We start from the raw sequence: 24,815 nt of genomic DNA, 5'->3' as shown, positions 1-24,815 counted from the left end.
CCTACAAGATATCCTTATCAAGACGAGCCATTAGCTTCACTAGTACCCATTATACTGCCCTTATATACAGCTCCCAAATGCCAACCAGTGGACCAAAATCTATCGAGCCCTTTCAGCCAAAAAGAAAGTTTGAGGGGAGCTCAAATGTAGACACTTCACAGGCCCACAAACTTGTTTGGAGAATGAAGTGTCGTGCACACGACCCTCTTAGGCTACATTCACACGAGCGTATCAGATTCACGCGTGTGGAAAACGCGCATGAATTTGGTCCGTGTGAGTTGCGTTATGCATCAGTGTGATTTGCGAGTGGCACGTGTTATTCACGCACTCAAAAAGCACATCTTTTTTTTGTAAAAATTATTTTCAATTGAATTGATGAGCATTCGTGTACTGTCAGTGGTTTTCACGCACACATTGACTTCAATGGGCGCGTAGGTGCGTGAAAACGCACCAATATAGGACATGCAGTGAGTTTCACGCAACGGACTCTCTCGCTGCGTGAAAACTCCTGCGTGTGTGAACGACCCCTTTGAAATCAATGGGTCCATGTGCGGCGCGTGATTTCCATGCGCAGCACATGGACGTTATTCACTTTTGTCTGAATGAGCCCTTATTGATCGAGAGGGCTCAGCCAGAGGTGGCGAGCACTATTTCTCCCCTCTTCGGAACTCTGGGGTGGCCACCTTGTATTCGAGCACCTTGTAGATGTTCTAATTTAAGAGGTGGTATGCCCTACGACCTTTAAAATTAACATTTGGCTAAGATTGTTTTCTTATTTAGTGTAAACAAAGTTTAAAGGGGTTATCCAGGATTAGAAGGGGTTTTTTTTTTCCCCCAAAAAACAGCACCACTCTTGTCCATCGATATTGACTGGTATTTCAACTTAATCCCATTCACTTGAATGGGGAGAAGTTGCAATACCAGACACAGCCCATGTAGAAGAGTGGTGCTGGTTTTTTTTGGGCATCAAAAACAAGCTGTTTTTGCTTCCCCTGGACAACCCTTTTAACCAATGTATAACAACAAGTTTTGCGCCTTTCTAGCAGGGAAAAGAAAATAGGGAGATAGACATGATCAGTATAGGTTTTTATTCACAGATACCAAGCAGAGATATGGAATTGGTGAGGAATTTAAAAGCAAAGTATATTAAAAAATAAAAACTTTTCATAACTTTACATTATACAGTGGTTAAAGGGGGTGCCTGGTTTAGATACCCTACTGGAGAATTTCATTCAGGCCCCTTAGGCTGGATTGACATTGTTTTGCTGCGTTTTCGTGCTTTTTTTGTTTTTTGTTGCTTTTTTTCATGCAGTTTTGAGTGTGGCCAGATGTTACATACAATTCTATATTAAAATATCAAATGTACTACACACTACAGAGCTTTGGTTTGTGGCATTTTTGGTCAGAGGCGTTTTTTGTTCCAAACGCAGCACGCTCTGTACAAAATGACACCACATAAAAAACACCACCAAAAACACACGTTACATAGGAAAAACGCTAGCAATTTGAGTTTTATTGATGCAGTTTAAAACGCAAGAGATTTTCTGTGTGTGAAGGAGGCCTTAGAGTGGGGTGCAGTTACAAAAAACATCTAACTTTTGAGGACCCATGCATTACATGGACAACCAATCAATTCCACTGTGTAATACTTAATTTCCCCTGCGGTGGTGCTGCAGGGAAATTAAACACTTGACACGGGGTTCCCAAACAGACTACAGCGGATCACTGGGGTACCAAGCAACAAAACATTGATGTGATCAGCTCATCCTCAGGATTTCCTTCTAACAAAAAAGGGGACAGTGTGAAGTAGACAATGTCTCAAGGGTAAGTTCACACAGGGCGGATACGCTGTGTAAAAAGCACACAGCATATCCGCCCTGGTCGCCGCAGGGAATTCTGGGTTGAAAAACTGCAACAAATTGTAGTGCAGTTGTTCGGCCGGAACGTCCGCTGCGGAAAACTAAGTAATTAAAAAGAAAAAAAAGTTTCATACTTCCCCATAGCCTGCCGTCCTGCAGACCAGTTTCCTGGGATGACGTTTTATCCCATGTGACCGCTGCAGCAGTCATATGGGATGAAACGTCATCCCAAGAGGCCGGCCTGGAGGAAACCGCACAGATTTCTGGGTATTAGATTCCCCCCCCCCCCCTCTCCCCGAGTTGCAATTTTTTCCGTGGAATTGCAGCTTTTCTGCCGCAAAAATCGCAACATCTGCCATTTGTTGCAGGTTTCGCCTTGAATTCAATGGGGAAAACCCACAATAAAAAAAGCAGCGATTACGCAAATACAATTAACATGCTGTGGATTAAAAAAGCGCAGCGCAGGTCAATTTCTGAGCGTCTAAATACTTCCCCTGACAGCCCCTAAACCTGTAGACACTTCTAAACCATATTCTCTTCTCACACAGTCTCTGCTCACTTTTCGATCGATCCGATTCAGGATTAGTTGCAGGAGCCGTCTCAGTAAGGGCTCGTCCACACGTAACGGAATTGCTGCAGAAATTCTGTCGAAAGTATCAGACTTTCCGCTGCTGAAAAACATGGTGCGTATTTTGCGGAGTTTTTCCACAACGTTGAGAGATGGTGTTGGGAGATTCTGCTGCGTATTTTCAGTCCACAATTCCGGATGGAAAACACGCAGCAATTCCGTTACGTGTGGACGAGCTCTAAGACTGTCTCATCCTCTGAACACTATCAGGCACTCGCTCCCCCGTCACATCCCGCCTCTTCTGCATTTCTCTTAATGCCGCCTCGACAGAAAATTACTGCTGTAAATTCACAAAGTAACATTTCTTTGGTGCAAGGCGAAAAACAAAAACGCTTTGCTGAGAATTTCAGCGAGATGTCAGCTAAACAAATATTTCCGCTAAACAGCAACAATAATTCACAAGAAAGCAAAATGTTTCAATGTTGTGTGAAGGTCACCACTGAAGGAAATATGTTCTATGGTGTAACGGTGCCAAGATAGGAGAAAAGTGACAGAGTCGGCCTCGTTCACATCTGCGTAGGAGACTCCATTAGGGGCCTCCGTCGCAGATCCGGCCAAGATTACTGGAGACAATAGCGCAGCTTTGTGAATTAAGCCGCTGCCGGAACTTAAGGAATTCTGTGTTCACTATTGTCATTATTACCCAAAAAAACTGAACAAACGGGTTGCTGAATATGCAATTCAGGCAAAACTTGGGCTGGGTGGCAAGGGGAAAGAACATCGCGCCGAGGTGCAACATAAAGCTTCTGGACACCCCTGGTGCTACCACTGAACCCCCTGAGGAACCCACCAGGAGTTCAATATTTATGGTTATGGGGACCCAATTTTGATTAGAACGAGTCATTAAAGACTACTTGGACCAGGGCTATAAACTAAACAGGAAATTGATGAGTTTTCTGCCCGAAATAGATCATGTAATTTCTTACAATTTGAGTCGTATGACTTTCTCCCCCTAGTGTAAAGGTTGCACTGGTGGTGTGACTTGAGTGAGCCGTCATGCAACTTTAGAGGTCATAAATTAGTTAAAGAGATTGTCAAGAATTATAAAAAATAAAAATTGGGTGTCATCGCCAGAAACAACCCCACTCTACTCTATGGGAGGTGTCTGTATTGTAAATCAATCCTATTCACTTGAATGGAGGAGAGCTGCAGTACCAGAAACTACCTATGCACAAGTGTGGTGCTGTTTCTGGGAAAAAACAAAACAAACCAGACCCTTATTTTTAACCCCACACACCAGTCTAATCCAAGAGTTATATTAAATATAAACCCCAAGTTAGGCTATGTTCACACCAGAGTTTGGCATTCCATTGTTCTACTCCGTCAGAAGAGCAGAACAAGGGAAATACCGGAAGCACCGATTCCGTTGCACCATGGACACCACTTGGCAGCTGACAGAACCCGTTGACTTTAATGGGTTCTTGCGGTGTTCTGTAAGGGGGGGGTGTGGTTCTTCAGGAAACAATAGTGCAGCAAGCTGCACTATTTCCGGCATTCTTGGACGATCTGCGATGGAAGACCCTAACAGAGCCTCCAATGCAGATGTGAACAAGGCCGTACACTAACCCCCTAAGCACAATTTTGAGTGGCAAGAAAAGATCTTGGTTTAAGGGAAAATGATTTAGTAGACTTTTAACAATTGGACTGGGGAGGTATAATTGTGCGAATTTTCATTCTTCCAAACCAGACTATGCACATGAAACATATACAAAAGGGACAAAATTTGGGGTGGCATAGGATGAGGAAAATGGAAACATCATAGAATAAAAAGAGTGGGGGCAAAGTGTCATTATGGATCTCTATGCACAGAGCAAAAGGGAACAGCCTGTGCTCATCCGCTCATTAGTAGGGAAAGAGTAAATGCTTGAAACTATTTTTGGAAGGAATTGATCCAAACACTTGCCAGACATTTCATATATTCACGTTTCTGGTCACTGTAGTTTAAAGAGGCTCTGTCACCAGATTTTGCAACCCCTATCTGCTATTGCAGCAGATAGGCGCTGCAATGTAGATTACAGTAACTATTTTATTTTTAAAAAACGAGCATTTTTGGCCAAGTTATGACCATTTTTGTATTTATGCAAATGAGGCTTGCAAAAGTCCAAGTGGGTGTGTTTAAAAGTAAAAGTCCAACTGGGCGTGTATTATGTGCGTACATCGGGGCGTGTTTACTACTTTTACTAGCTGGGCGCTCTGAAGAGAAGTATCATCCACTTCTCTTCACAACGCCCAGCTTCTGGCAGTGCAGACACAGCCGTGTTCTCGAGAGATCACGCTGTGACGTCACTCACAGGTCCTGCATCGTGTCAGACGAGCCGGCACCAGAGGCTACAGATGATTCTGCAGCAGCATCGGCGTTTGCAGGTAAATCGATGTAGCTACTTACCTGCAAACGCTGATGCTGCTGCAGAATCAACTGTAGCCTCTGGTGCCGATGTGTCCTCGCTCGTCTGACACGATGCAGGACCTGTGAGTGACGTCACAGATCTGCACTGCCAGAAGCTGGGCGTTGTGAAGAGAAGTGGATGATACTTCTCATCAGAACGCCCAGCTAGTGAAAGTAGTAAACACGCCCCGATGTACGCACATAATACACGCCCAGTTGTACTTTTACTTTTCAACACGCCCAGTTGTACTTTTACAAGCCTCATTTGCATAAATACGAAAATGATCATAACTTGGCCAAAAATGCTCTTTTTAAAAATAAAAACGTTACTGTAATCTACATTGCAGCGCCTATCTGCTGCAATAGCAGATAGGGGTTGCAAAATCTGGTGACAGAGCCTCTTTAAGGTTTTGCACCTAATTTTCACTCTGAAGAGAAAAGCACATTTTTAATTTTGCATATGAATGTATTGTAGTCAAGACCAGTTGCTCTATGGTTTGAGATGTATTGCACACGTTTGTAGGTAAATTCTAATGTCTTTGTGTAATGTCATTCATGTAATCCCCACGAAAAACAAAGAATATGGATTGGATAGAAGAATATGTTATACTATTTAGATAGATAATATATGCGATAGCTAGAGATGGATATTGATAGGAGGATACAGAGGGATGTAGATAGGAGGATACCGAGGGATGTAGATAGGAGGATACCGAGGAATGTAGATAGGAGGATACGGATGGATGTAGATAGGAGGATACGGATGGATGTAGATAGGAGGATACGGATGGATGTAGATAGAAGGATACAGATGGATGTAGATAGAAGGATACCGATGGATGTAGATAGGAGGATACCGATGGATGTAGATAGGAGGATGCCGATGGATGTAGATAGGAGGATACAGATGGATGTAGATAGAAGGATACTGATGGATATAGATAGAAGGATACAGATGGATATAGATAGAAGGATACCGATGGATATAGATAGAAGGATACCAATGGATATGGATAGAAGGATACCGATGGATATAGATAGAAAAATATAGTAGATATGGTATAGATAAATAGATATGGGACAGTTAGATATACACATTTACACATCCACAAGACCTAAGTTTCAAATGTGAAAGTATAAATACATACAGTAAAGTTTAATTGTGAAAAAGACCTCACTATGTGCAGATCAATACAATGTCAACAATGTTGACTGGAAGAGGAAAAATCTGCTGTATTGAGCGGGGAATAGCTGTGTATTATTTAACAATATGTCACTTTTCATCATGCTGCCTTTTGTCCCAAATTCCATACACCCTGGGGGGAAAGGATGGGTAATTGCAGGCAGAGAAAGAATGGCAGGGGTACATTTAATGCATCTCTGGAAATAATCAATGAGCCTGGAGAGACGTCTCTTCCGTGGTTTCAACCGTATACAAAATATGATGTTGGTTATAAGCCCGGTGTTATACATTTCAAGTTTAGCTCTCCCCAATACAAGAATACATAAAGGAATATGGATGTGTGCAGGTAGAAAGATTCACCTGTTTGTGTATGACATATTGAATAAACTGCTTATTGAGATCAATACTAAAATATTAGGTACATATGCCCCAAAGCTTCTTATTTAGAGAGTTTCTTGGGTCCAATAGAGGACATAATTCTGAGGGCCCACCCTCCATCTACACAGAACATGTATGCGTTTACTTAGAAATCCAGCGTAATCTTTGTTATTATCATTGTACACACTGGACACATCAATAAGGTCTAGTAGGTAATTTGTGAATCACCCGATAAGAAATAGACCATAGTGACAAGGGATCGGCTCCAAAGTCACCTCGAAATGCGGTTGTCTTCTGCTGGAGGTTCAGGGCACATTATTGAGTCAAAGCCTGGGCCCATAGGAAGATCTCTGATATTCCAGTCTGGCATGATTTGTTCTTAAAAACGGCTTTTCAGCCTTAGTCCAAAAATCAGAAAATAAAACAGCTGCCAGTTGACAGCAGCTCCATTCTCATTTTCTTTCACTGATTTCCAATAGCAATGGTGATTGGCAACTCAAAAAACTAGAAGGCAGAAAAGCTAGGTACTACCTTCCACACTTTTCTCCCCATTGAACAACACATTCTAAGCTTAAAATTAGGATTTAGCCAGTGATCTTGATACATTAGTTACAGACAAATTAACACTTGATCACTCATACCAGACCACTGTACAGTCATATCTAACCAGTCTCTGCAAATGGCATAGTGATTATAGAAGAAGGGTTCTCTCACTTTGACGGACTGTCAGGGAGACCTGCAAGAGTGACTGGGTGACAAATAAATCGTCCCCATGAGAGCCAATATGACTGACAATGGTAGCTATCAGATAGCTACTTTTGTTTTAGAAGCTGAAGGCAGGAGGGGTTTAAAGCACGAATGGTTGAGCCTTCAAGAGAAAGAATGCCTGCAGTTACTGTGCAGAACAATTCAGGAGTACAGTACGTTTTCATTCTTCAAAGAAAATGCTATATCACGATCGGTACTTTTAGTAATTCAATCATGCTACAGTATATAGCTTCAGCAGTAGACATCCATTATTAAGAGGGTCGGACTAACCCACTAGACCACCAAAGGATCCTTCGGTGACAAAACAATGGACTCCAAAGCTTAAGCAAGAGACAACGCCATTTGGAGGGGACTTTAAAGCCAATCACTTGCCATTAGGGTCTATTTCTTAAAGGCCATGTACACCATTGAAAACAAATTTAAAAAAAAAAACAGTATCAGTATTCGGTGCAACTTTGTAATTACGTTTTATTAAAAATTATTTTACTTTTTGAGATACTTCTGCTTTGTATACTGTATACAGAGCAGCTGTATCTAGCGCTAAAACCTGTATCCGTCAGGTCAGTGGCACTGACAGCGAGTCCTGCGTGTATCTGACACGCAGGATCCACCTGTAATTGATCACCTCTAAGTTATGAACTTAGAGGTGATCGATAGCAGCTCGATTGACACGCAGGACCCGCTGACACTGAACCCATCAGTCCCTGTGACCTGACTGATACAGGTTTCAGCGCTAGATACAGCTGATCTGTATACAGGATACAAAGCAGAAGTATCTCAAAAAGTTAAATATTTTTTAATAAAAAGAAATTACAAAGTTGCACCAAACACACTGATACACATTTTTATTAAAGGGAGAACAAAAAAAACCAATAGCTCTTTCGAAGATGTACCTTTAAAGCAGTATTGAGAACTTTTACTGCCTGTTCACAAAGTGTAGTATCAATGATTGGCAGCTAGAGGTCACTAGTTATGTCTAGGTATTAATGCAAAGACATGGGGTCAGATTTACTAATACAGTCTAAATTTTAGACAATTTAAACTTAGACAAGGCTATCCGAAAATGTGCCAAATTGATCAAAGAAGTGGATGCTGTATGATAAATTTGGCGTGTCTTGCTAGACATGTTAAACACTTTTCTCTTCCTTATACCACCTATTAGTTGGCTTAGTTTACACCAGCTTTTTTTTGCATAAAAATTTGGTGCATTTCTTGCACAGTGTAAAATTTTAAGCCTCACCCTTTTCCACTAGACCACACCCCTTCCCCCACTAAGCCACACCCCTTGTCAAGCATGTTGAAAAAAAAAAAAAAAGTGCCTAAAACAGTTAATAAATGTGGCGCATGGCATGCACGCCAGAATTCTGGCTCAACTTGAATAGTAAATCTGCCCCATTATGTCCTGAATTACTGTAGCAAGAAACATTTCAAAGTGAGACCTTCAATTTTCGCAAACACAAGTCTGAGCTGGAACCACCGGGACGTCACATCATCTCCTGGCCAATTTTTCCCCAGAACTAATCCAAGATCGTAGTTTAAGATGAATAATCACCCAGCGCTGAAAGTCTCACACATAAGAATATCTAACTCGCAAGCAGGAATACTAAAGGGTTTCAATGGTCTCTCAATAAGGAATGAACGACAGAAGCGATTACGGAAATGTTTGCATTAATAAATCTTAGCCAGACATTTAATGTGATGTGAAAGGCTTCTGTAGCCTGCAAGATACAGTCTAAAAAATGCATAATGCATCGAAATCAGAACCTTGGATTAAAACACCATGGCCTCGAATCCAATTTATTGCGCTCCGTCCGGGTCACCATCATCTGACCTTTAACATTTTTTTCTTTTTTAATTGACTATTTTGGGTTTGGTCTGCAAAAATTCTGCTTTGTTTTATTATTGGAAGCTCCGAATATAAAGCCGTAGCGTGTAAATAGCCTGTTGCCTCGTAGATAGAGCCAGCAGTCAACCAAGTCAAATTTATAAGAGGTAGCTTGGGATCAGAGCTTCAATTTAACTTGCACCCGAAAGCAATGACGGATTTGCAGCATAGCTTCTCCAAAATAAATAAAGTCTGCAGGTTGTGGATAGAGGTGAACACTGCAGACATCAAATGTATCTAAACGGATATAAAAAATGCAGAACACAAACCCTTGTGATCCGCATGTAAATATTTGTAGAGGGAAGTCAGGGCGAGAGGGAACACTAGATTTTATCGCTATGCTTCATACATAAAATTATATCGTCTGGATTAAAACAGCACTCCGGTATTCTTTTTATTTATTTTTTATCATTAGACAGCTATTGTGCCAATATATCAAATGGCTTTTGTATTCGTATCTTTTTTTTTTCTTTGCAGCCGTTTTCGCCTTGTTCGGAATGGGTCATGTGATCCAAAGGTGACCCCCTGGGAGTTCCCCGAGTCTCTCTGTAGTAGGAAGCGGTCACCATCTCCTGGCAGGACTCTCTTCCAGGTGCCTGAAAGTATGCTAGGCACTGCATACCGCTCTACCCAGAAAACACCCCCCCCCCCATTGTGATGACATGTTGGGAGCGTGGGGACGCAAGAAGGAGCACTTCCTCTGAGAGCAGATGCTGCAAAAAATGGCTGCTGAACAGAAAAAAATCTTATAACACAGTTACGGTAACTAATGCTGGAATTGAAAAATAGATATTATTTGTTGGGTTTAATTGAGCAAAAAAAAAACAAAGATGTGCGAAAAAGCGGAGGTGCATAGTACAATGAATGCCGTCCTTGGTATGTTTGGCTTGAAAAGTGAGAAGCATTTTTTTTTTTTTGTCAGAAATGTGCCCAGAGCAGTTGTCACACTCACACCCTTGGCATGAAGTGCATTAGTCAGCAGAGGGCGACAAAGAGTAAAGGAGACCGATCCTTCCGGGTTAAAGGGGATTTGAAATATGCTCCATTCCCAGTTGTAATGGGAACGACATTCAACATTTTTAAAAAAGATATTTATTAAAACCTATTTTTTTTTTTATGGTCTTTACCAGTGGCATAGCTCTAGGTGTGAAGATGTAGCAGTCACACCTGGGCCCTGGTGCATGAGGGCGACCAATGCCCCCCTGCCACATAATCAAACATAAGTATTATGAGGGCACATGTTAAGTGGAGCCCTGTTACAGATTTTTGCATTGGGACCCAGGAGCTTTACATTACGCCTCTGGTCTTGACCATTTAAAATAGGGAGGTTTACTGTACTTTTGATTTTAAAATTAAATGGGACTGGTATTGCCCATAAACTAGGACAGAAGTGAAGAGGGACAACATATTTGTAGAGTTTTAGGCTTTGAAAAATTGCAGCTATTATCACTTGGCGACAAGACCCAAGTATTGAAAAAAAAAATAAAGTAAAAAAAAAAAAAAACTGAAAAGTTGAGACCTTCTCAATTTGACTCGAAAGCTAGGAACTCACGTTTCATTTGTACACAATTCTATATAACATGAAAACATTTATAATCCAGCATTAGTCCCAAATGAGGCTAAACTAAACAGTATTATAGGCTAGCCTTTGGAGTCGCTCTACTTTGTGAAGGTGCGCTCTTACAATTGACAGCCATTATCTTTGGCATGTTCCATTCAGCCTATTTACGTGCAATGACACCAATGCCATGAGATCTTCGTGCTTATCAAGTGGTCTAGGCAAACTGTATTTCAAACGGGAAATATACAGACGTATTCTAGTCCAGTCTTGCAGATTTGGGTGGTCTATATGGGTGCCAACCAACCATGTTCAAGTGAATAACAGAAAATAATGCTCAAGACAAATACACTAATGCTTCCCTCACTTGAAAAACTGCATCTTCTATCATGTCCAAAAAAAAATCTGACCACACAAGCAAAAGAAAAAAAAAAGAACAAATTCTACAAAAAGTTTGTTGGCAGTACTAGTTAAAGGAATACTCTGTTCAATATGGATTCCTTGTGTTATGCCTAGTGCAGGGCCTGAGGGATGGTGTATGACACAGGGGTTCTTCCATTGCTGTTCATTGAATCCCTGTGTGATGCTCCGCCCTCTCAGGCCCTGCACTATATATAACCGTATAACAGTAAATTTTGACTGGAGCGTTCCTTTAAAATCAACTGTGTTCACGTCGTAGCATCCAATTCCAGATTCTGCTTTAGTTCCTTGTTCCTACAAGATGTATCTCTATTAAAAAAAGGTTTCAGACTTATCAGTCTTTCCAGTCACTGGCTCTTTAAATATGTATACGCAGCGATAAGGAAACTAAAATATTTATACCGTTTACAACTTGTCTGTCCTATCATTTTCAGGGAGACCATATTTATTGTGTAAGGAGGGCAATGAGAGACAACTACCTCCGAGTCTGGTAACTGATCACTTAAAGTACCGTATTACCTAACTGTGGGCGTAAAGAAATCTGTACATGCATATCTATCAGATATAAAATATGAACACATTCTAAAATTGCTAATGTATTGTCTTCACAGGTCAATGTAACAATGTAATAGACTAAAATGCGGTAGGTCCACAGGGATAAAATTCTTCCATGCTTTGAGCATTTGCCAATATAATACTAGAACACTTTACTACGTGCAAACAACAAAAATATAATCTGTATGGAGTTGTCATAAAATGTGCGGGACGTACCATTATTTATTACAAAGAACGGTTATTTTCCTCCTCCTTCAAAAACACCATCTTCAGAAACCACTCTCATATATACCGCATGTTTACCTTATGCCTCATGCACACAACAGTCTTCAGTCCGTCAAATACGGACCGCATGTCGGACGCATTTCCTGGACCGAACACCGTTCAGGGAGCCGGGCTCCTAGCATCATAGTTATGTATGATGCTGGCTGTCCCTGCCTCCCCGCGGGACTACCACCCCATACTGAAAACATGTTTCCGTATGGGACAGTATTCCCGCGGGGAGGCAGGGACAGCCAGCATCATACATAACTATGATGCTAGGAGCCCGGCTCCCTGAACGGTGTTCGGTCCGGAAAGTGCGGCCCTTATATCATGGACCGAACACGGTCGTGTGCATGACACCTAAGAGAGTTAGTAGCCTTGTTTGGGTCCGCTGAAGAACCACAGGGCAATGGACGACAAGTTTTCATATTGTGGATTTGTCCAAACCAAAATTCCATAGCAACTCTGTGACCAGGACAACTCTAGTTAGGGTAGATGCCATATCAGTGCATAAAAAGTGAGCACAAGTTGTCCAAAAAGGATTCCCCAGAAGTGACAGTGAAGATCTAATACACATTTATGGAGGATCCAACTCACTGATGATCATTCATGGAACCATTTTGTGGACCACAACACTACATTTTGACATGGATTTAATAAAAAGTGCCCCCAGGACCATGGAGCTTTGCAGTAGGTAACCAATCTTAAACATATTTTAGCCCTTAAAGGCTTCCAGCTTAAAAGCGGATCTGTCAGGTCTCCTATCTGAGGGCAGCATATAATAGAGGAGGAGACGCCAAGTTCGGGGATATATAGACTTATGTGATTTGATTCAGTATTTTCATGTAAGAAGCTGTCAGGACTCCTAGAGAACGCTTGTGAGTCCTGCTACACCCGCCCACACACTGCTGATTGACAGCTCTCCCTGTGTGGGCGGGGGAAAGCAGGACTCACAGGCTCTGCCCATCTATGAGTTCTGGCAGTAGTTAAACAGCTTCTTACCAGAAAATACTGCACCAAATTATAGAAAACTATATATCCCTGAGCTCAGCATCTCACTCTCAATCTTATGTTTCCCTCGGATAGGAGACCTGACTGATTTGCTTTAAGAGCTTACGCTGGGTTTACACATGGATAAACTTCTTTGAGGCTGTTAAAAAGGTATGTCACGCAGCCAATCAGAACCCTACTCTGTGCTGAAGAGGAGAAACAATTCTGAAACAGTACATGGGTGTCTAATTTGACTGGCTCAAGCCATGTCTCAATTCAACTTTAAAAAGTAGATATCTACAGGGGGCGCTGGAGAGACATTGATTTTTCCTACTACAGGAGGTTTTTTTGCATACTTTTCCCAAGGAATATTAATTTAAAAATTCTTCTTTCATGAGGCAACTCAATATTGGGCACTGATCTTGAGTAGTAAGGCAACAGGTAAGTTTTAGCATTTGTTTATATGCCAAATGTATCCATAGGACTCCATTCACCCAACAAAGGAGAAGAGTGACCTTTTTGCCTCAGTCATTGGAACATCGTGGAAGCCTATTGGTGACACATGCTTATACAGCGGCATAAGTCATAGCCTTCTGTTATAAATATATATGTCAGGAAATATTCCAGCTGTATACATCAGACGATAGGCTTAGACGTCAACAGTACCATTGCTCTTCCAAAGCTGAACTTACATGGTGGTCCTCAAGATCAAAGCTCAGGGCCCAATATTAAGACAAGTATTATAAAAAAAAACGGATAAAGTCTGCAGTTCTCCTCCATAAACTGGATTGACAATTTTTGGCATTATGGACATTTGGTCAAGATAATAACATCAACTTCTGTTTCCTGCAAATATATGCCCAAGTCCTAGGAGTCTACAATCACTTCCAGTTATCCTAGTACCCTCTAGTAGATTCTTTTTAACTTAAAGTTACCAAAGACAGACAATATAAGTAAATATATTGATGGGACGCTGGAGGTTTTTCAGATTAACGGGCGGCAGAACTGCTCTTGGCATTCAAAATTTAACACCGCTGCTATTCAACCTGTAATGAATGGCGACGGAGAGCCAAGGTGCACATACAATTTATGTTCCCGAGTCTCAAATGGGTCGGTGGAGCCAATGCTGCTTTAATAGAGGTCACTAGGGAGCTGGGGAATTTAATTGTACACGTAATGCAGTGTCTATCAATTCCTGCATGAAATTGGACGTCTGTTTCTAGGTTTGATGTAGATGTTTTTCTTCTCAGCAGCTCGTCAATTAGCAGCTTCGGGAGATGTTATCAGGTGCTGATAGAGAATTCATTCTGCGCAGGCAGGTTACAGGGTAAATCAAAGGGTTAAGACTGACAATTCATACAGCTCTGTACGATATTCTGAAGAATAATTAACGTTACAAAGTCACTTTGCCAAAGTAAAAGATAAAAAAAACTAACATGGAGGAGAAAAAAAGAAAAGACCCTGACCGTTATCCCCTTAACCCAGGACCCTCTGAAAACCACCAGAGAGAGAGCGAGCGTGCGCAGAGAGCGAGCGCGCGCGACAGAGAAAGTGTGAGAGCGACAGAGAAAGCGTACGCGCGACAGAGAGAGTGAGCAAGTGCGTGTAAGTAATTATATATATATTTACTTTTTTTGCTGAAGCGGCACGTCACAACAAAAAAAAAAGTGTCTGGATTGCCGGACTCTTCTCTGCTCATTTGCACATGCCGCCCAGAGCAATAAAAGCAGGTTTTGGGAGATGTTATCAGGTGCTGATAGAGAATTCATTCTGCGCAGGCAGGTTACAAGGTAAATCAAAGGGTTAAGACTGACAATTCATACAGCTCTGTACGATAGTCTGAAGAATAATTAAAGTTACTTTGCCAAAGTAAAAAAAAAATAACATGGAGGAAAAAAACAAAAAGACCCTGACCATTATCCCCTTAACCCAAGACCCTCTGAAAACCACCGGAGAGAGCGCGAGCGTGCCACAGAGAGCGAGCGAGTGCGCGACAGAGAGCGAGTGTGTGTAAGTAATTGTATAACTATAGATTTATTTACTTTTTTTTGCTGAAGCAGGTTTTGTATGGTTCACAATGGGCTGACTTGGGCAACATACATCTGTTTGAGAAACGATAATCCTTCCCTATGTAGCGGTATTCATGGTTTGGGAGGCGAAAATGTGATGACACCCTCCCTTTAACATTAACTAATTTTGCAGAGGAATATTTCCAGCCATCGAATATAGGTTACCGTTTAGAAGCGACAATTAGACTTAAAATAAAATTGTGCTGGTAACTCTTATGATCGGCGCCATGAATGCGCACGCTCCAGCTCTGTTTTTTCTCCCCTCTAGTAAATCAAGGTGTTTATGCAGCGCTAATGTGTTTACATCCAGAACGGATATTTAGAGAAACACAGCTGCAGCTGTTAAGATAGAGGGACGAGAGCAGAGCAAGAACTTATATGCCGCACAATCCGTAATTCTCATCTACTACCCCAAGCTCAGAAATCAGAGTCACTTCCACAAATCACTGCTCCAAGCCCATCACTTGCTGTTTGACTTCCCTCGGCGTGAAATATGAACACGGAGATACAAGAACATGGCTGATTTACCGCTTCCCGGGAAATTAAACGTCGCTATCAAATTCAGCTCTTAAATGCAAATGACTCCTGTAAGGTAATGACGAGCGTGCCTGTTTCCGGGTAGCTGTAAGCCATTTTATTATTCTGTGTCCTGCTCTTATTTATGCACTAGCCATTGGATTTTCAGGTAATTTGGAATCTCATCGCAATTTACCCCTTTAATAAAATGCCCCCCCCCCCTCTCGTCTCCGCCTGAACATCTGTCTCCAAAGTAAATCTCCATCTATTATTTCTGCTATGATAACACTACACACTGACAGTATACAGCCTCCAGCGAGTGGCATATGGCGCAATTTGCATCTTTAACAACACAAATACTCGCAGGTTTAGGTGAAACCGTGAAATATCAACATTTCTAATTAGGAACGGAATGTAGAAGAGACAACGTGATGTTTACAGGGTTTTCAACCCGTGTTTTATTTATTTGTAAAACAAAATTCCCTTCCTTATTTCAGTCACTTTTAGGGCCAATTCACACAGCGTTTTATAGTGTCCGTTTGACGTATTCGCCGGGTGCTGTATATGTTAAACGGAGGTGGTGACTGATGTCGAACAGTGGCATCCATCCCCAATATACTATAATGGTATCCGTTTAACGTATACGTAACCCTTTTCATGATGTTTCCATTAAACAGATACCATTAGAATCTTCCGGTGACAGATGCTACTATTAGGCTTCCGTTTAACGGAACTGTCACCCATAGGCTTTTATTGCATCTGGTTAACGAATATATCATGAAAAGCTACTGAAAAGCCCAGGACGTATCCCAGATGCCTGTGACATACATCACCCCTAGGCTCCTATGTTAATTAAAAAAAAAAAAATTGTGTATACCGCCCAGTATACAATTTTTGCTGGATACCTCTGGATAGAATAGTGTGTTCTATACAGCAAAAAACTGTATTCCCAAAAGTATACCGCCCGACAAAGGCCAAAAGAACACTCATTTGGCCTCTGTCGGCATAATGGGGGCCAGTACGTTTGACGTATGTGCCGGGAGCTTTGTCAAACCTAAAAGGCAACTATTAGACTTTTGCTTTACGGTTTGGATACATCTCCCCCATTATGCTGTACACGAAGTGTCCAATAACCAAGTGCTTAAAGGGAAACCGCATAGTATACAGCATCCATTCCTGACTGTTTTCAACTGGTGATACCTCCGGGTGTTTAGCAGCTAGAACTGGTGGCTTATGAAAAATTAGAATCTCATCTTTCATATGACACCTGAACCACTGTTCTAGGTGGTCCACAGCCCGAGATATGGCTGTTTGAAGTGATCCCCCTTCTCTCCAGCCACAGTCACTCACACTGTGTGAAGCAGCTTCATGCTGATTGGACAGTGTCAGGCCTCATGCACACGACCATAGCCATGTGCACGGCCGTGATTTTCGGGTTTGACGGCCGCGTGCATTATTTTCTATGAGCCTGGACCGCAGAACACAGCAAATAAGACATGTCCATTCTTTATGCGGTCCAGGCTCCTGGGCCATGCATGGACCGTGGAAACCACGGTTGTGTGCATGGGCCCATAGAAATGAATGGGGCCGCAGTTCTCTGGTGGATTTTCTGGGGAATTGCGGCCGCAAAAGCATGTTTGTGTGCATGGGGCCTCAGAGTCTGTGAATTCACTTCATCTCAGGAGAATCACTGGTGTTGATGCCCACTTGTCTAGTATAGGCTCATTTACATATTTTTAAAAAAAGCTCATAACTTTTAAAATAATAAAAGTTTTGGGACCCAATTTTCACTAGTATGATCAGTGTGACCGCGGATATTAGATTAGCTAGGAGATAGGGCATTACTAAACTAGTGACAGATCCTCTTTAACTTAAAAATATAACAATAGTTTGGAAATGCATAGTTAATTTATCTGGTGGTTCCTATTCACTTAGTGTGCTGCCAATTCACGAGAGCAGCACTGGCTTATCCGAGAGCAAGGGAGAGTGTAGCGGACTACTAAAGTCTGAAGCACAGTCTGCATCTGGTAGTCAGAGAAATTCTAGGGTCATCTTGGATAAAGGAAAAGCGGGCCCGGGAATCGGCAGCATAATAAGCAAAAAGCTAATGTTAACTTTTTGAATTAAACAGGAGGGTCACTTTAAATGTTGGTAAGAATATCCTGATAGGGGGAGATTAGTAGTTAGCACTGCGGCTTTTCATCACCAAGATCTGCAAGGAGTTTGCATGTACTCCCCATGTTTGTCTTTTCTCTGGGTTTCCTCCAAGTCTCCAAAACCATACTTATGGGTTAATTGACTCCCTATTAAATTGGGCCTAGTATGAGAGTCTGAGATAGGGAATTTTGGCTGGGTTCACACCTGCGTTCGGGTTTTCGCTGGTCTGTTTCATCATAGGAGCAGAACAACCCAAAAAATGGAAGCGCCGGATCCATGGCATGATGTACACCAATGGAGCCTGACACAATCCATTGACTTTATTGGGTTCCGTCTGGTTTCCGGAAATTATTTTTCTTGCATTATGGACCATATCTGTGACCGTAAAATAACTCAAAATGGGCTAAAAGAGGAACCCTTATTAATACAATGGAAATGATCCAGAAGGATATAAAGGCAAGGATAGACAGAACTGCCTGGACCTTTTCAAATGGTCGATCAAAGGCAGAAACATTGGCAATTTGACATAACGGACTGTATATATAGAACATATTCGGATCAGTATTTTTACGTCTATAATTGTATTTGTCAGAGAAACTGCTTCTGGATGAACACCATGCCAGTACTTGGAATGAGTAAGCAAAATGAGCAATTTAAAAGGCAGCAAACTTGCTTAATATGGCTGCTTCAGAATACACAACAAACTCTAAAATGCCAGGCGGGATGCAAAAGAAAATCTCTCACGGCCGACTGAGCAGAATGACAGAATTTTACAATACGTTCGTACACCCAATCCCAAAAAAAAAAAGTTGACATTTAAATTAGTTTTGAAAACTTGAATGCTGGAGCAATTTAGACACACGTTATATTTTACCCTGGCACAAAGTCAAAAAATATTACATCAAAAGTGAAAATACTATACTTAAAATCTGAGGATATTCTGCCTTCAGGCCTAGAGAAATCTAAAAAGAAAGAACTTCAAAGCCAAATCTGCATGATAACCATGCTGTGATCCACTGCATGGATAATGTCGATATTAGCCTACCACCTTCGTTAAACTAAGAAATTAACTATTTCTAGTTGACTCCAGTCCTCAAGTACCCCCCAACAGGTCATGGGTTCATAATATACCAGAGAGAGAAAAACCTGGGGCCATTACTGATGCATTTCAAATAATTATATCACCTGTGCAATACTAAGGAAACCCTGAAAACCAGGTACTTGAGGATCGGAGGTGAGAAACACCACCTGGACAACAATTAACTAAGAACTACACTTTCATCAAACTTTTAAAATTTCAAAGAGACATATCAAAAGTTTGGATCGGTGGGGGTCCGGGTGCGGAGTCCCCCACCGTTGTTGAAACGAAGGTGCTGAAGCGCTCAGCTGACCGCTCTGCATTTTCAACTGTGATCGGCGTTACTGGTCAGGCTGAAGACAGCTCACATATAGATGGTCTATGTAAGCCGTCTTCAGCCTGATGATGAGCGCTGATCACAGCCGCTTTTGCACCTTCATTTCAGCAACTGTGGGGGTCTTAGCACCTGGACCCCCACCGATCCAAACTTTTGATATGTCCCTATGACATTTTAAAAGTTTGATAAAAGTGGCGTTCTCATTTAAAGTTGGTAATTCTACAGAAAATGCATCACCGTTAATCAGGTCTGCCCAAAAATAACATAAAGACACAAACGGAAATTAACTTTTTTTGATGGAGGTCGGCCTAAGTATTTTAATTTCACTAATATACATCAGAAACCTTCACTCCGCACAGATTCTCCAGTGGCATATTGACCACCATTTTCCCCATCAGGAGAACTTGGGTCTCCTAACCCTTGATCCACCAGGCGAGGTGGCCTCCGGTCAGATTTTACTTGGCTTTTTCCATAACTCCCATAGTCTAGAATGGAGAATACCACCGACATGTGTGTCCATCACTCTAATCAATCTCCTCTAGGATATGGCAGCCTGAGGCCACCAAACCAGATGAATCCGGGGTGAGAGGACCTTAGTTTTCACGATAGGTGGGTGTCCCAGAGGTCTGAGTGCCACCATCAGACAATTATAGCATATCTTGTGGCTACAGCACAATAGTCTTTCATGGGAAAACCCAAGATAAGTGTGTTTATATTTCTAAAGCCCACATATTTTATCAATTTCCTTTTAATAAATTATGAAAACCCAGTCTAGTTCACATCAAAAACCTAATGAGTGACTTGTAAAATACGTCTCAAAGCCTTACCTCCAGTAGACCAACACGGCGAGGAGTAAAACCAAGCAGAAGAAAGTCAAAGCCGAGACGACCATTAAGGGCACAATCCATTCCATCTTGTTGGAGTAAGGGCGGCTCTCCATGCTCGAGTTACCTGTTAAACAAATTTACAATAACAAATTTATAAAGATCAGATCAGTCGTTTTTGTGGCTTTCATGTCGAACACCTAAGATGCAGTCCTTCTAGTATGATCACATATATACCAAACCACACATCCAAAACACGTAAGGCCGTGATATAATAATAAGAATATAAGCCAAGATTCACACTTAATCTATTTTTCTTTTATTCTTGTTATGGGACAATGCATTGGGGGCCTATATCTATGAAGATGTTCCTTGTTTTCTCCAGCACTGTAGGGTAATACTGAACCGGATGATCGATTCTTCTTCCGGGTATGCTGTTGATAATCGCTGGGACAATAAAGGGGTATTCCATAAAACCGATAAATACACAGGACAAATAATACCAGTACGCCTGTATTCTATATGTTGTCCAAAGGAGTATTCCAGCCTACAGCATTTTTCCAGTACAAAGATGATAAATGATAAAATCGGTGGCGGTACGCTGGGACACCCACCGATTGTTTAGAACGGGAGACCCCGACAACCCAGCGGCAAGACGGTCGCTGGGAGTTTGAATGGAGTGGTGGCCGGGCATGTGTGGCGACACTCTACTCAAAGTTTATGGGGCTGATTGAAACAGCCGAGGGCGCACACACACACACACAAATACACCTATTCAGCTATACACCTAAGTCAGCTGTACAAAATGTAGAAGCATACGGCAGGAGAGCGGTCTCATTCATAACACTGCTGAGCGGACATTCCCTGGCGTTAGAATTTACCTCAATGGCATCTATGAATGGGAAACTCAATTATAGACCCGTTATGTATTGCCAGTGAACTAATTACAGACAGTTGCCAGGTGTCACACAGCAAGACAGCAGCATCCAAAATAAATACCGAACAGAACCAAAGAGGGGCTGCAAGAAGATACTGGTCAAAAGAGCAGAAAGATAGAAAAAGCAGAAAACTGGGGGCACAGCAGGGGTTTATTCGGTTTACAAATCTAGGCCAGTTATCAGCAGCCACAGATCCTGCCCTTTAAAAGACAAGTCTTGCAGGGGGCTAATCAGTCAAACGCATGGGGATAGTGCACATTTTGTACCGAGGCGAAAGCTGACTTTTAGACATGTCTATGAATTAATTAGAATGGAACGATGTAATGTAACGTGACAGAGCTCTGTGTGATCATCACATGGATATGACATGGGGCATTTTCCAAAAAAATGTGCAATATACAATTGCGTGGTGGGCTTATTGGGACCGGTTTTAAACATTTTTATAGGGAAGGTTACAAATATGATAGCAAATAGCTGATTGGTTGTCCTTGAGGCAAATATGATGATAGGGCCAAGGGGAGGGTGAGTATTGAGGAAGTATCAAGTGTTTTTCACGATCAGAAGTGACCATATCGCAAAAAAAAGACTAAGCAATGAGTAAATCTTTGCCCTTGCCCTGTAGAAAAGATAAAGATGGACTTGTACTATGGCACAAGCCCATAGGGGACCAGGTATTCAAAAAAAGTCTTACAGGCCAGGACATCGGCTCTTACCTGGCTGCCCATAATACATATATTGGATTATTCGAATGGTCTGAAGAATAGGTCTCTGGTAGCAGAAGATCAGGGTCCTCACTTTTCTCATCATATTCAGTTTTGGAAAATACATAGGCAAGAATCAGGCACTGTAGAGAACATGCCCAGAGAATAGCTCAACACAAAAAAAAAGCCAGTGGGACTATTAAAGTTTGGTAAAACGTTCCCGAGTGCGTTCAGTAGGACCTGGGGACTCGTAATTACAGATCAATAAAGAAACAAGTGTAGATCTCATTGTTAGCACCCTACATGGCAATCAAGGATCTTCGGTATTCATTTATGGTCTCGGCCCATTTACGACTTGTATGTCTTCTGTACACAAAAACTTTAACAAAACAACTCACATGAAGTTTTAATATAAAAATTACGAGCTACAAAATCACAGCCTATCCGATTGTAAAACACATTAAGAACAGTAGGTGATTCATATGACAACATAAAAAGAATATAGTTGGCTGCAGGGACACCATTAAACAGCTAATCTACAATACAATATAATACAGAGAGCACAAGACACATCGTTCACCATGAGAGCTACAAACAAAGGTTAAGGACTCCAAAAAAAAAAAAACATATGACACTCCATGTAATAAAGATATGTTATTCATTGTCCCTCAACAGAGCCATTCTGTAGTGTATTGTGCAAGAGTGAACAACTGTATCCTCTCCTCCTTTACCGTACTGTCCCTCAAAAAATATTTGTTTTTTGTTTCGCAATTGGTACGAGTCCATAGATAGCATAGCTGCCTTGCAGTCAAGAGCCACGGGTTTGAATCAGGTAAAATGCATTGCATCTGTATGGAGTGTCTCTGAAGGTTGGTGTGGTTCCAGAGTAATAACTTGAAGCTCCAGTGCCCCAATGTAAAATCTGTAATAGAGCCCCCACCTACCATATGCCATTTATAGTAGTTGTGTTTTCTTATGTGCCTTACGCCGCCCCACAGGCACCAGGGCCCCTATAGATGTGGACATCCTCTAGATAATGTCGTTCCTCCTAAACTTCAAAAACAGTCCTCAAACACGCACACCCTGGAGTCTAGGATGCTAGTTATTCTAAGGCAGGTTTAAGGCGGCCATAATGCGTCTGATCGCAATACCAAGGACTGTGTTTCCATTGACGTTAATATGCGGCCGTGTCATGGCCATCTGTAACTCGCCTCAAAATGACTGGTCACCTAGAGGCTAGATACCAGGGCGTACTTGCTTGACATCCAAATTAAATTGTAAGCTCCATGGGAGACTGATGGAAGTAGATCTGTAAATATTGAGGTACTATATATGATCGGGGGGGGGGGGGTAATTGTATGTGCTCTCCACACTTAACCTCATCGATTGCCCTTCTAAAAAACTAACTGAATTTCTCCCAATGAAATTATATTTTTGAAGAGCAGACGCCTTAAAAATAAAAAATTGCTTAATATTGTTAAAATGGCGCCTTGTACTCATGTTTATAACTTTCTAATGAAAGTGAGTTTATTAGCGTTAATAAACAAGGCAGTAAGATTTTGACACGCCATCATTAATTTGTAATGTTTATTTAAATCTAACGCTAACAATATTTCCGCAAGCAGAATATAAGGCACTAAATATTAGTCCTTGGAGGAGGATGAGAGGGGAGAAGAGAAAGTGGCTGCCGTTAAATGCTTTAACATAAAAATGCCAGAATTGTAAATTGCTCTAAGAATTTACCAAGGCATCAACATTTTCACAAATTGCATGTTTGTCGTAGGGTGAGGGTAGAACTAGACGTCAACTAAGGAAGGAGTTCCACATTCAACACCATTATTTTTATTATTTAAAAGGGACAGTGCCCTTAAATGATTGTTAAACTAGAAATTCACCTAAATAATCAGGCAGATTTGTTGGCTTTGGATCTAATTAATTGAGGATTGTATACCCCATAAAATCATCACTTGGTCCGGTTTCATTACCACCATTTGAACTCCTATGGATGGGACTGATTATCATGTTAGAAGATGCTTTTAAAATAAATTTAAAAAAAATGACAAAAAAATTTGGCAACATTTTTTGAAAATACCATGAAAAGCAAAGAAAATAAATAAGTTGATTCTTGACCCAATCAAGCCTTATCTTCTACTTGAAGCAGAGAAGACCAGTGTAATGGAAAGACTCCGATTATCGGAAAAGAGAAAAAAAAAGGAGGAATAGTTACTAGAAATGAAGAACAGACAAGAGAAATCACGTATGGGCCATTGAAAAGTTTAAGACCCAAACTGGTAAAATAATATTTTAGACATTTCAAGGAATTAAGAGTAAGGCTGGCCACGCACTTGTAATAGCTGTCGGCCGAACGATCGTTCGTCCCACAGCTAGTACTCCCGACTCCCCCATACAAATGCACTCCTTGCTCATCTCAGCCAAGCGTGCATGTGTTTTCAATAGGGAGTTGTGAGAAAGCTGCAGCCAGACTTCTATGGCAGCGGCTTATCTACTTGCAAACCAAAGGATCATGCATTTTGGAATTCAACAGCCCGATCCTTCTACCCCCGGACATTTGATGTCAGAGGAGAATCAGGACACCAGTATATACATTAGATGGTCGGTCGGTCCCACCGAAATAGTTGAGTTTGGCCGACACATCTAATGTGTATGGCTACCTACGCTGCGTGCAGTGCCTAACGGGAGGCACATGAGTCACAATTTATCTCTCGGGTGTCCGTTTGTCATGTGCCGCCCCCTCATGCCCCGCACGGGACATAAAACAGTTTCAGCTTTACCTAGAATACTCCTTTAAATACAAAGGATTGTTTTATCAAGGCACAATAGTCTGCATATAAATTAGCTCCCATTGATACCTGTACCCAATTGGCATTTTTATCCAATTCTCATTTCAGACCAATACATATGCCAGCTGCATAGGAACCTAATTTCCACAGCATGTTCTTCTATGGTGGAAAAAAAAAGTTGAATTTGATAGAAGCCCATGTGAACATGAACTGCCATTGAAAGAGTCAAATCCACAGCTCTGTACCACCTACATCATGAGATATCCCGGTTTAGCTACTTGGTCAATCTTTTTCTCCTTCTCTAAAATACTAGACAAAGTAATGAAGAATTATGTTTTGGCTTCATTGGTGTATATTGGCACCTTTCAGGTGTTAGGCTTGGGCTCAATGCACTAAGACGACCTATACCTGACTTCTATAAATGGGTTGTCCAGTTTAGAAATTACATTTTCATATATCCTATTAAAAACTTCTATGTTAACACAGGGAGGGGTTCCCTATTCAGGATCCTCATCTCTTG

The 24,815-nt window shown here is 41.5% G+C and overlaps 1 protein-coding gene across 1 annotated transcript in view; it reads right to left on the bottom strand.

Moving 5' to 3' along the window:
• PTPRG (protein tyrosine phosphatase receptor type G) overlaps positions 1-24,815 on the bottom strand; it is a 410,964-nt gene that overhangs the window by 63,301 nt on the left and 322,848 nt on the right. Inside the window, exon 13 of the mRNA XM_075833958.1 lies at positions 19,859-19,982. Within this exon, the coding sequence (XP_075690073.1) occupies positions 19,859-19,982 (124 nt within the window). The remainder of the gene's footprint in view (positions 1-19,858; positions 19,983-24,815) is intronic.

This window comes from Rhinoderma darwinii, chromosome 7 (assembly GCF_050947455.1).
Source record: "Rhinoderma darwinii isolate aRhiDar2 chromosome 7, aRhiDar2.hap1, whole genome shotgun sequence".
Classification (NCBI taxonomy): Eukaryota; Metazoa; Chordata; class Amphibia; order Anura; family Rhinodermatidae; genus Rhinoderma; species Rhinoderma darwinii.
Note: the sequence above shows the minus strand (reverse complement) of the source record. Positions and strands in the feature narration are given on the sequence as shown.